This window comes from Natator depressus, chromosome 3 (genome assembly GCF_965152275.1).
Source record: "Natator depressus isolate rNatDep1 chromosome 3, rNatDep2.hap1, whole genome shotgun sequence".
Classification (NCBI taxonomy): Eukaryota; Metazoa; Chordata; order Testudines; family Cheloniidae; genus Natator; species Natator depressus.
Window position 1 is genome coordinate 189,681,649 of NC_134236.1, and position 12,949 is coordinate 189,694,597.

A 12,949-nucleotide genomic window follows, 5' to 3' on the forward strand; every position below is an offset into this window, starting at 1 on the left:
GTAAAATCCAAGTCAACGACTAAACTTCCATTGACTTTAGTGGGACAGAATTTCACCCAGGTTATTTTAATTTACACTGACAAAACTATCCAGGCACACCTTTTAAAAAAAAAAAAGTGTCTTTGAAAAGGTCAGTTTCACCCATTACTATTTATCCATAAAAGTAATGTATTATCAGTCTGTGTTTTAATGTTCACATACTAAAATTGATTTTAAGTGTCCCACTGCTGTAGATTCAGGTTTTTGTTTTTAAATATGATTTTAATGACAAATGATGTATTTTAAATAATGCTCCATGAACAAATTGAATCCACGTTAAATGAACTAAAAAGAGAGCAAACAATGGATGTTCCAAGTCATGTTGATATTGGGCAACAGATACACAGGTAGTAATTTGTTACCCATATTTGCCACACCAGATCAGTATGACAAGAAATTCGGAAGGGGGGGGGGGGGGCGGAGAGCAAGTCTAAACTTATCCCTGTCCTGTTTTAGTCACATTAATTCAACAACAATAAAATTAAAAAAAACCAAAAGGCACATATTACAAGCCCTAGGATTCACATCCCTCTAATAAGATGACCACATTTTTCAAAAAATTACACCACTTTTCTAAATATATAGTAGGGAGTCATAAGTAGGAGGGAAGGTTGTGTGCAGAAAATTTAAGTAGCAAGGGAGGAGTGGAGGCTTTTTTGCAAACAGCAAGAGACAGGTCGAGAGTACTTATTAATGGGAAGGGGGAGAGAGTAGAGGTAAAAGGGCTGACAGCTGGTATGAAACAGGCTGTGAGAGCTTTTCACAGGATAGTTTGAACAGTTGGCTAATGTGTTAAAAATACACTTTGTAAACCACAAATGCTTGCAGCCAGGAATAAATATTTAGGGAGTGTCTGCACTAGCCTTTACAAATGTGTTACCTGCCTGGCTTTAATTAGCTTCAGGTAAAAAAAAATAATCTAGTGTAGATATACACTTAGGAAGGAGAGGGGACAAGTAAACACTGTACTGCATTGAACACACTGAGCACTAGTCTACACTACAAAGTTATGTCAACATAAGTCACCTTGTGTCCACCTATTTGTGCATATGTCTACATTCAAATATGTCTCCCGCTGATGTAAGCGCCCAGTTACAGCAATGCAATATCAACATCTCCCCAAATGGCTTTGAGCCATGGTCAATCTACTGTGATCAATGCAACCCAAGCGTAGACACTGCAACATACGTTGATCCTAATAGTTCCCCAGCAGTTATCCCACAATGCCCAACACTGACCGCTCTGGTCACAACAGTGAACTCCACCGCCCAGGCATCACAGAGACCTGAAGCCACCCTGTTGCTTTAAAACTCCTGTGTATTTTTGAAATGCCTTTTCCCGAATGTCCAGTTTAGCAAGCACACCTAGCAGCTCTTCCTTGCTGTGTTGCAACTGACCAACCAGACCTGTGGAGAGAAGAGGCTGTGCAGGCACAGCTATGGACCAGTCTAAATGTGGAAATTTAAGAAAGATTGCACATGGGATGCAGGTGAAGGGGTATGACAGGGATCAGCAGAACTGCTGAATGAAAGTGAAGGCACTGCAACAGGTGTACTACATGGCCACAGAGGCCAACAGTTCACCTGGTACAAGGCACAAACTGCCACTTGTACAGAGAGCTGCATGCCATACTTGTCAGAGATCCCACCAGCACCCTGCAGACGACCCTGGATACCTCAGTGGAGGGCGAGATGGAGAGCCCTCCAGCTATGCCATGAGCCCAGATCTTTGAGACTCCACCACAATCTAGCCAGCCAAGCACGGGCAAACCCAATCCAGGGAAAGGAGTCTCAGTGTGTACATGCATTCTCCCTTAAAATTTTTAAATGTGAAGATGGCAGCCAGCTCAATACCAGGCTATCAGGACACAGGTACCTATTGTTAATTGTTTTACTCATACAAAAAAGAGGTAGAGGTACAACAAACAGAGTAAGAGTTGTTATTGGGTTTTCATTTGCCTGTAGGGTTGAGGAGGGGACCAAGTGCAGTAGTTTGCTTATGTACATAGGCTATTCCTGGTATCTTCCCGAGAGATCTTGATGACACTTTCACAGGGGTAACTCTGCAATCCTTTCTCGATGGTTTCTAAGGATGGCTGACTTATTTCTTCCTCTCAGGTAGGACACTTTTCTATGCCACTTCATGATGACTTCAGCAGGCACCATTGCATTAAAGAGACGAGCAGCATAAGGGCCTGGGCAGCTGAGGACACCATCTGTTTCTGTGCCTTTGTGACCCTCAAGAGTGAAATATCAACTAAAATCACCGTCTGCAGAAAACAGTGCCAGTAACCAGTGCCATTACCCTGTACTTGTATCCATGGAAACAGGGGCCAAAATTTCATTGTTTTACACACTGAACAGTTCCCTTATTTCCCTCACCCCTCACCCAGGCAAGCCATCTTCACCGTGGCTGCGGCTGGAGAGCAGTGCCGCGCAGAAGTGCTCCAAAGCTTAAGTGTCAATAAGCATATCTTAATTAAAACTTTTATGAGTAAAAGGGAAGGGAGCTCTGTGTAAGCTCAAAAGCTTGACTCTCCCACCAGCAGAAGTCTGTCCAATAAAAAATATTATCTCACCCACTTTGTGTCTCTAACACTTGGTGTATGTTTGGCTGAAATGGACTAAAATGGACACAAATGTTTTCCACCATTCTAATTTTAAAGCGCTGTTCTGTTAAGTTTTATAAGTTTGCACTGTATTGGTTTTTAATTGCACATTATTTTTGCACTATTTTTGGTACACAATCCATTTTTATTTTTTGGAAATAAATTAATCTTTATAACTTGGTCATATCAACCGCAGAACGCCTAGCGCTACTCAAAACACAAAACCACAACAGAGCCAGGGAACACACAGATTCAGGAACAAACAGCGTAATAATTATAAAAATACAGTAAGCACCATATAATTGATAGGTTCATTAAAAGACAGTCTGATATGCAGAAATGTACATTCAGCACTACACAATTCCTAACGCCAGGCCCCCCCCCCAAAATGTCCAACACAGCACATTACTGTGGCTGACCATTAAAGTGCTCTTTCGAGGCCTCCCTCACCCACACAGCTCTGCGCTGAACCGTTCTAGTGGCCCTTTGGTCTGGTTGTTCAAAGTCAGCAGACACCACCCCACCCCGGCAGCAACTTTTCCCCCTTTGCTTCACAGATATTATGCAGAACACAGCAGACAGCTATAACCATCAGGATATTCTTTTTACTGAGATCTATCTAGTGAGTAAACACTGACAGCATCCCTTCAATCTACTGAAAGCACAGTCAACTGTCATTCTGCACCTGTTGAGCCAACAATTGACTCTTTCCTTGGAGCTGTCAAGGTTACCGTATATGGCTTCATGAGTCCCGGGGACCATGAAGTAGGCTGGGTCCTCCAGGACCACTACTGGCATTTCAATGTAGCCAATGGTAATCCCCGATTGGGAAAAAAAACTTACGCGCTTTCAGCTTCTTGAACAGTCCTGTATTTGTAAACATGTGAGCATTGTGCACCTTCTCTGACTAGCCCACACTGATATCAGTGAATCATCCCCAGTGAGCCATCTATGTTGCATAAGCATAGGAAAAATAGCCCTTTCTGTTGATGTACTCTGTGGCACGGTGGGCTAAAGTGAAAATAGGGATATGTGCCTTGTATCACCCCACTGCAGTTCAGGAACCCCACAGTTGCAAATCCATCCACAACAACCAGCACATTACCTAGAGCAGTGGTTCTCAACCTGTGGTCCAATCAATTCACAGTTGCGGCCCATGTGACATTCTCAGGGCCATACAGGTAGTATATATATTGTGTGGATGCGGTTCACATAACACAGAGAGCTGCATATGCGGCTCACGATAGTAAATAGGTTGAGAACCACTGGTGTAGATGCTTCCTACATCAATGGAAGGGTTTTTCTGTCAATGCAGGTAATCCACATCTCCAAGAGGCAGTAGCTAGGTCGATGGAAGAATACTTCTGTCCACCTAGCCATGTCTACACCTGGGATTAAGTCGACCTAAATACAGTGCTCACGGCGGGAAATATTTTGCAGTCCTGAGTGACGTAGCTAGGTTGACCTAAGTTTTAGGTGTGGAACAGGACTAAATAAAAGGATCTTGCAAAAGAGACCTTCTCAAGGTTTGTGAGGGACTGAATACTCTTCTAACTTGGTGATAAAGCACAGGACACCCACACAGATGTTACATGTCCACTACTACAGTCTATAGACTGTAGTAACAGCAACTAATCCCCAGATATGGGAGGCTTTGGTCAGTGCCTTATTCTATTAAGTCCACTGAGTATGGCGCCTGGTACAGCACTAACAACATTACAAAGATTTCTCCCCAGAAATCTTCTAGTCAGACAGCCACATCCTGATCTCTGAAAAGTACACTGAGTGAGATCTTCTATAGGTTAATGTACTTAACCAATGAATATTTAGGGAGTGTCTGCACTAGCCTTTACAAATGTGTTATCTGCCTGGCAATTAATGATGTTCAGGACATTTTCATGGTTCAAAAATCCATTTTAGTAAAAATTCCAGAAGAATTGGAATACGTGGTTTCTTGGAGTTAAATCCTTTTACTTTGGCACCAATAGGAGAGTTTGTCCAAACTCTTGCACAAGCAAAAAGGGCAGAAGGTCTGCAGGAGGCTAAGAGAGGAATATATCACCTTGCCACTCCATAGCCAAGCCATCAGACTCAGGTAGTCTGAATAGGAAAGCCTACCTCTCTCACACTCTTGAGTACATGAAAGAAGACATTGGGAATTTTTTCTTTTGAGAGGGAAGGGGCCAAGGGTGGGAATTTGTGTAGATTTTTCAAGAATTCTCAACAGATGAGAATGACTCTGGCTGCTGAATCCTACATGCTGAAGACCACAGTACTGCCATTGCAGAGGAGTTTCTGCAGGAGTCTTGCTGCTGTGTAAAGATGGGGAGCTGTCAGCATCTGAGCCACTTCCCATGGAGTAATAAGGGTCTATAGGCCAAGGTAGTAGTGGGATATCTACCCTTTTGTGACTTGCAAATATTGGCATTTTGCCCACACTATTTTATTGATTCTGCCATGCTGGATGAGAGGAGGGGAGGAGAGGAGCTTGGCAGGTGCTCCCATTCAAAAAATGACAAAAAATGGACATGCTTTCACTAGAAAAAAAAGGTAGATTTTTTAAATGTTTGCTAATGTGTTCAAAATACACCTTTCTTCCTAGTGTACATATGAGCAGTGTACTCTCCTAGAAGAAGGAAGGCAAAGGAGCAAAAGTACCATTCGCTACTGCCCCAGAACTTAATTTTTAAAAGATTTGTAACAGATAAGGTGGCAGCACCAAACCATCACTTTGTTTGCATGAACAAAGAGAGAGAATCTGAAGTGAAGGTGGAAAAGGAGTGGCCACATTTCAGAATCCGCTGGACAAGACTGAGCTGCCGCCAATATTTTTCAAAGAGAGAGAGAGTCCAAATGTATCACTCTGGAGAAAAGTTTATGATCAAGCAAAACTGCTCCATTATGTTTCCTGGTACTTAAAAGGGAAACTGCCCATTTGCTTCACACCAATACAATGAAATAAATAGACACAGGCTATTTTATAATAGGCAAAGCAAATAGTAAATTATAACATTTTAAATAGTTTTTTTAAATTATATTGGTCAAGACTTATTCTCAAATAATATGTTGGGACCCTGGTCATTAAGCAAAAACAAAATTCTGCTTGAAAAATCATCTGTTGTGGCTGCTGCTCTGACCACATTCAGCTCTTCTTCAAACCCCTTTACTGGCTTCCCCTCAACATACATATATCTCAGGTCCTTTTCTTTAGCTTCAAGGCTCTGCACAATTTTACTCCTCTCTCGTTTTCTTTTAGTCCTCTCCTCACTCCTTTGCTTCACACAAGCTGCATGACCTTGCCTTCTGTGTCCTCCTCCTTCCCCTCTTCTCTCCGTACTGTCTTCCAAACTGCACTCTATGCCTTGAATTCCCATCCTGATCTGGTTTTCAACTTCTCTTCCTTCAGATCTCTCCTTAAAACACACTTTTCCCAAGAGGCCTATAAACTCTTGTCTTTTCAAAGTATTGTTAGCAAAATGAAACACAAAAAACCCAAAAGCCATATAAATTCATTGTAACAAAATTTGTTCTAATGAGAAGTACTAAATTCAACTCCTTAGTAACTTGTTTTTTTTACCTATCCTATCCCCCCATCCTTCAACCATCTGCCGTCTACTTAGACCGTACAATCCTCATGGGACAGATTAATACTCATTTAGAACAAAAGTATCACACATACGAGATTACACTAATAAGTAGAAATACTGTTATTACTGAAAACTAATATTACACTAGGTAATGCCCAAGGTAGAAAGAGATTATTATACTTTCAGATAATAAAATTACCAGGAGGCATTTTATGTTTCTAAATTAGAAAAAGGGACTTTGAGTTAGCCAAACAGGATTAAATGAAGTCACATATACGGGTCTAATTATTGACTGAAACCTCATCATGGACTGACTTGATCCAAAGCCTAGTGAACTCAGTGGAAAGACTCTCATTGATTTCAATGAGCTTTAGATTTGCAGGTCTCATGTTTCATATATGCCTCTGTAAATCACTCCCATAGTCATACCAAAAGTTTGAACAAAGCACTGAAGAGTAGAGCAAAAGTTGTGTGCAAGAGCTTTGCTTTTTTATTTTAGGAATGGAATTCTCAGCCCCAACAAGCCCAGGTGCTATGCAAGCTGGTCATGGACACAGGGAAGGATCACAAACACAAGTCCACTACTTCCTCCATAATCACATCTCATCAGGGGATCTACACAACATGTAGAGATTGAAAGAATGGTACAGCATTAGGTGTCTGTCCATATGTGCAGCTGACTTTCAGCTTTAAGCTACTTTAGGATCTTCTACAGGTGCATGAGATGCCCAGGATGTGGTCCAGGAAAAACAGGTATCAGTGATTCGTACGAACTTGGAAAAAGCTGAGCAGCCCTGAAAATGCTGATGATTAGATAGCTAGATAGACAGATAGATAAAGGATCTCCAAGAGACAAGAATTTTGTCCTGAGGTTAAAAATGGCTAGAAAGAAGTAAGAGAGAGAGAGAGAGAGAGAGAGAGAGAGAGTGTGTGTGTGTGTGTGTGTGTGTGTGTGTGTTAAAAATGGCTAGAAAGAAGTAAGAGTGTGTGTGTGTGTGTGTGTGTGTAAAATACACATTGCATTGCTATTTTTTAAAATAAAATATCAAATTAGGAAATATGTTTCCTTCAATCATCATATGACAAGGGAACAGTATTTATGCAACCCCCTACACTGAAGAGAGTAAAACAAAACTTAAAATGAAGCAGTTTACAGTCACAGGAGGTAACGTCAGTTATTTGGTATTTTCCAAGTCCTCTATTCTTACCTGTCCTTCCCGGGAAAATTTAAAAGGTGGTTTGTGTTTAATAACACTCGTTGCAAGCCGCAGGAGTCCTGTAAGACCATCATCTTCTATGTTACCATCTTGATGATCAAGGATTTCTCTGCTACAGAAAAAAAAATTAAGCTCAATATGTCCCATTAAGAATACATAAAATACAAACTTTAAAATAAAATTTACATCCCCAAATCTTACCTTCGAATGCAGTCAGCAAGGTGTCTTGCTAGGGCATCTAAATCAAGCAGCGTTGTCTGAATTAAAAATAAAGGAAAATGGAATACAAATAAAAAATAATCATACATTTTATACGCTCTTGTTTGATTCACAAACCAAACTAAATAACCTTAGTTTGCAGCTATGTATACATTTGAATTGGACTGGATTTTCACATGAGAAGGAGAGGTTACTCACTTTGTTCAGTAACTTGATTTACTTGAGATGCGTGTTGCTGTGGGTGCTCCACTTTAGGTGAGCATGCACCCTGCGCTTTTGATTGGAGATTTTTGGTAGTAAAGCCTGTCCAACCCATGCATGTGCCCTACACATCCTTGTGCCCCATACGAAGGCTATATAGGGCTGTGCAGGTGAACTGCTCTCAGTTCCTTCTCTACCATAAAGTCCCACAGAGGAAACTCTAAACTAGAGGGGAAGGAGGGCGGGTAGTGGAGCAACCACAGGGACACACATTTTGAAGAACTCCAGTTACTGCACAAGATAAGTAACCTCTCCTTCTTAGAGTAGTGTCCCTGTGGATGCTCCTCTTCAGGTGACTCCATAGCAGTAACCCCCCCTAAGGAGGTGGCAGGTTCAGAACAGTGTCCAGCACTGAAGAAAGAACTGCGATGCCTACTGCAGCATCCAATCTAGAAGCGTGAACTGACGCATAGTGGCTGGAAAAAATATACACTGAAATCCACGTTGCAACTTTGGAGATTTCAGCAACTGCAACATCCTTGAGTAGGGCTACAGACAGACTGTGATCTAGTAGAATGCACAGTTACTAGTAGGGGAGGCTGAGTATCAGCGAAACCACAGGAGGCAATAACGCACCCAGAGATCCATTTAGAAAGTCTGTGTGAAGATATTGGCTCCCCCAGACCCATCCACAATAGAAACAAAGAGTCTAGGGGACTTCCTGAATAGCCTACTTCTATTCAAGTAAAAAAGCTAATGCTCTCTTAACATCTAGTGTACAGAAGGTAGGTTCCTGTGTTGTCTGATGGGGTTTAGGGAAAAACTGAAAGGCGAACAGTCTGGCTAATGTGAAATTCAGAAGAAACCTTAGGTCAAAATTTTGGATGTGGTTTTAATGATACCTTCCCCTTAGAGAACACAGTAAATGGAGGGCCTGCCATTAGGGCCCCAATCTTCCCAACCCTTCAAGCAGAAGTGATAGCCACCAAAAAGGCAGCCTTCATAGATAAATGTAACAGAAAGCAGATAACTAGTGGCTCAAAAGGCTGTTTCATGAGACAGCTAAGAACTAGGTTGAGACCTCAAAGCAGAGTTGGATCTCTAATCTGCAGGAAAAGATTCACAAGACCTTTCAGGGATCTCATTGTGGTCAGATGGGCAAAAAGTTGAGAAATTGTTATTGCCACTAAGTGAACCTTGATAGAACTCATGGAAAGACCCGATGTCTTCAATTCCAACAGGTAATTAAAGACTGTGGAAAGAAATGACTTGACAGATGAAAGATGGCAGTTACATAAAAGACTGCATCCTTTCCATTTTTGGAGATTACATGCATCCTGTAGATTCCTTCCTGCTATTTAAAACCACATTTTGTACTGCTAGTGAACATGACTCCTCCTGTCCTGAGAACTACGGAGGGACCAGGTTTGGAATTGCAGAACAGTCAGGGCAGGGTGAAGCATCTGAAATGGATCCTGAGATAACAGCTGAGAATTGATTGGGAGCCGCCATAGAAGGCAAGAGGTGAGTGTGATGAGGTAAGGAAACCAAAACTTGTCTTGGCTAAGTTGGTGCAATCAAAGTTACACTGGCTTGGTCCTGCTTGATCTTGTTGAGATCCTTTAAAACAATGGAGTGGTCGATATGCATAAAAAAAAGATCCCTTGTCCATGTAATAAGAAAGCCATCTCCTAGAGATTGGGAATTGAGTCCTCCTCTGAAAGTTCTCCTCTGCAGAATTTGCTGCACTTCATGTTGGCTCCAGCGGCAAAAAGATGACCCTCTGGAAATCCCCATGCTAGGAATATTTTGTTGAGGACTCGAAAGTCCAACTCCCATTTATAATTTAGGGAAAAAATGTCTGCTGAGGTCATCTGCCAAGATGTTTTGTATATCGGAAGGTAAGAAGCTGAAATGACTATCAGGATGGCTACGCATCAGTTCCAAAGCTTTATCGCTTTGGTGCAGAACAAGGGTGAACATGCTCCTGCTTAACCCTGGCGACTGATAAAACACATACAAGCTCCATTGCCTATCATGATCTTGAGTGACTTGCTTTTGATTAGGGAAAGAGTGTAGTACCAAGCTTTTCTGACCACTCTTAACTCCAGCAGACTGATGTGCAAGCGTTGTTCTTGTTGTGACCATTTGTGTTGGGCTGTGTGAGGACCCACATGTGCTCTCCATCCCAAGAAGGATGTACAATGTTATCCTGACCATAGGGGGACTCTGGATGAATGAGATTCCTGCACAAACCTTTAGGAAGGACTCTTCCACCAGGTGAGTGGCTCAAGGACCCAGCTGAATACAGGAACCTCCTTGTTCAGACTGATTTGTTGGGTATGCAAACTGTCCTGAGCCCCACCTGGAGACATCAAAGATGTAACCTGGAGTTTTGTATTACAAAAAACACAAACTGCCATAAGCACCAGCAGTTGCAGACATGTCCTGACTAGAACTTGTGGACTGAGCTGCGTTCTTTGGATAAGGTTTTTCAGAGTGGAGGTTTGTCAGGAGGGAGATAAGCCCTGTCCATCACTGAATCCAAAAACGCTCCTGTAAAAAGGATTGGGGTCAAGGTTGATTTCTCACTTATTTGTAGGCCTAAAGTATGGAACAGTGAAGTTGTTGTTGAACTGCTGACTGCACCTCCAAATATCAGCAGCATTTCAGGAGCCGCTCATCAAGGTAGGGAAACACTGTTTTCCAAGATGTTGGTGGTGAGCAGCTATGACCCCCATGATTCTTGAGAAAAACCCGTGAGGCAGAAGGAAGGCTGAAGGATACGAGCCGGTACTGGTAGTGTTTGTGACTGAATGTGAAATGGATGAATTGCTATGTGGAAGTAGGCATGTTTGAGGTCGAGAGTTGAAAACCAGTCCCTGGACTCTAGGGAGGGAATTATAGCTGCCAGGGACATTGACTGCATTGCACCTTTAAGTGGGGAGGGAGGAGCAGTTGTCCAGCTTGCCGGGGGGGGGGGGGGCGGGGAAGGAATAGCACTTTATGCCAGGAGTTGGGGAGCGAGGCTCAGAAGCTGTTGCAAAAGGGGGAGTGGGTCAGTGTGGCAATGCTGACTCATCTTCAGGGACCGGAAGGGCTGGGAAGTTCAAAACAGGAGAGAAGCCCCTTTTCCCTGGACCAGGCAGAGCTGCACCCACCCTCCTTCCCCTTGAGGTGGCAAAAATACCAGGTTTAGTCGGGACCTGCTGTGGGCTTCATGCTAGCCGCTCCTTTATAGGGAGGCTGGGAAGGAATTTTTTCCTCACCACCAGATTTGGCTTAGGTGGAATGGGAGGGGGTTTTCGCCTTCCTCACAACAGTTTCAGGGAGGGTTCTGTTATGGTGAGTAGGGAGGGGAGTTAGGCTAAGATGTCGCAACTCATTATGTAAGTCTGGGGCAGATGTCCAGTGCAGGTGCTCCATAGGGAAAATATACAGGGACTGGATAAATGACTTGGTAAAGGACTTAAAAAGGAGATGATGGTTAAAGGAGTGAAAGGTGGGGAGAGAGGGTTTGGGGCTTCTATGACTGTTATGGCAGAAAGCCAACCCCCTTTTCTTATAGTCCACCTTAACCCTTGTTCAGGGGTGGGGGGTGAGTGGTAAGGTCCCAGCAATGGGTTGGCTGGGGGACCTGGATGGAAAAAGAGGGAGGCTGGCAGAAGCCCCCATGGATAGATATTGAATGAAAATGGATATATCTGCCCTGTACACTTTTATCTGTCAGACATCTGATAATAAAGTTGCAGCCTGATTAAAACCGTATCAAGTGTCTCCTGCCCTTCTTTTGGTATAGCTGGACAATGTCCTGATTTTCAGATGTCTGACATACTTGTTCAATTGTCTGAAATCTAGTAAAGGCCTCCAACACCCATTTTTCTTCGGTATCAGAAAATACCTTGAATAGAACTCTTTGCCTCTGTGTTGAGCTGGAACTGGTCCTATGGTCCCTAGACTTAGGAGCACTGTGATCTCCTGTCTCAGTAATTGATTGTGAGAGGGGTCCCTGAGGAGGGACGGGGAAGGGAGGTCAGAGGGCAGGTAAACTAGATAGTCTAACCCAATGTAATGGCCTCCAATATGCATTTGTCTAATGTCATAGCCTCGCATGCTTGCTCCCATACAGCCAAGAAACTCTATTGGGTGACACGCTTCATTAGGTCCTTGAACTGCCAAAAGTCATCAGCTAAAGATGGCAGTGGTACAGGGCCAGCTCTAGGCACCAATAAAACAAGCAGGTGCTTGGGGCGGCACATTTCTAGGGGTGGCATTCCAGCGCCGGCCATGCCGCCCCTAGAAATGTGCCCCACCACGCCAGCTCGCCTCCAGTCCGCCTCCTCCCCTGAGCGCGCCGCCGCCGCTCCGCTTCTCCCCCATCTCTCCCATGCGGCAAGCCTGGGAGGGAGGAGAAGCCGAACAGCGGCGCATTCCGGGGAGGTGGCGGTGATGGAGCGGAGGTGAGCTGGGACAGGGAGTGGTTCCTCTACCCCCCTGTGCCGTTAGTTCCTGCGCCCCCCACCCCCGCTCACCTCCGCTCCGCCTGCTCCCCTGAACGCGCTGCCTCTCCCTCACCTGAGAGGGAGGGGGGAGAATCGGAGTGGCAGCATGTTCAGGGGAGCAGGCGGAGCGAAGGTGAGCTAGGGCAGGTGGTTGCGGGGGCGGGGGGGGGGGAGCCGCAGGAAGCAAGGGGGAGAGAGAAATGCAGCATGCCTGGGGGAGAAGGCGGGGCTGGGGATTTGGGGAAGGGCTTGGGAAGGGGCAGAGTTGGGGCATAGCCAGGGGGCACGAAAAAAAAGCGGGGAGGGCCAAAATTTTTTTTGCTTGGGGTGGCAAAAATCCTAGAGCCGGCCCTGCAGTGGTGGCATTGCTATCTTATAAGATGATGAGGAATCAATATTTGTAAGTGGGGTCAGTTCCTTTTCTGTCCTTGCCTCTTGCTCCTCAAAGGTGTCCTCTGCTGATCCAGAGTGGAAGGAGAGATGGACAGTACCAGAGAATGAGGTCTTCTATGTTCCTAATGAGACTGAATCAGGGCCCCTCTAAATTGCTGGAAGTACATTGCCCAGGGGTCCCAA

General features: G+C 44.1%; 1 protein-coding gene across 2 annotated transcripts in view; it reads right to left on the minus strand.

Annotated features, from left to right (window-relative positions):
* Positions 1-12,949, minus strand: part of USP34 (ubiquitin specific peptidase 34) — a 275,304-nt gene that overhangs the window by 85,246 nt on the left and 177,109 nt on the right. Inside the window, exons 40-41 of one of the 2 annotated variants that reach the window (XM_074949535.1) lie at positions 7,653-7,708; positions 7,443-7,560 (exon numbers count right to left, since the gene is read on the minus strand). In XM_074949535.1, the coding sequence (XP_074805636.1) occupies positions 7,443-7,560; positions 7,653-7,708 (174 nt within the window). Of the gene's footprint in view, positions 1-7,442; positions 7,564-7,652; positions 7,709-12,949 lie in introns of both variants that reach the window. The other variant, XM_074949534.1, reaches the window with a different exon arrangement.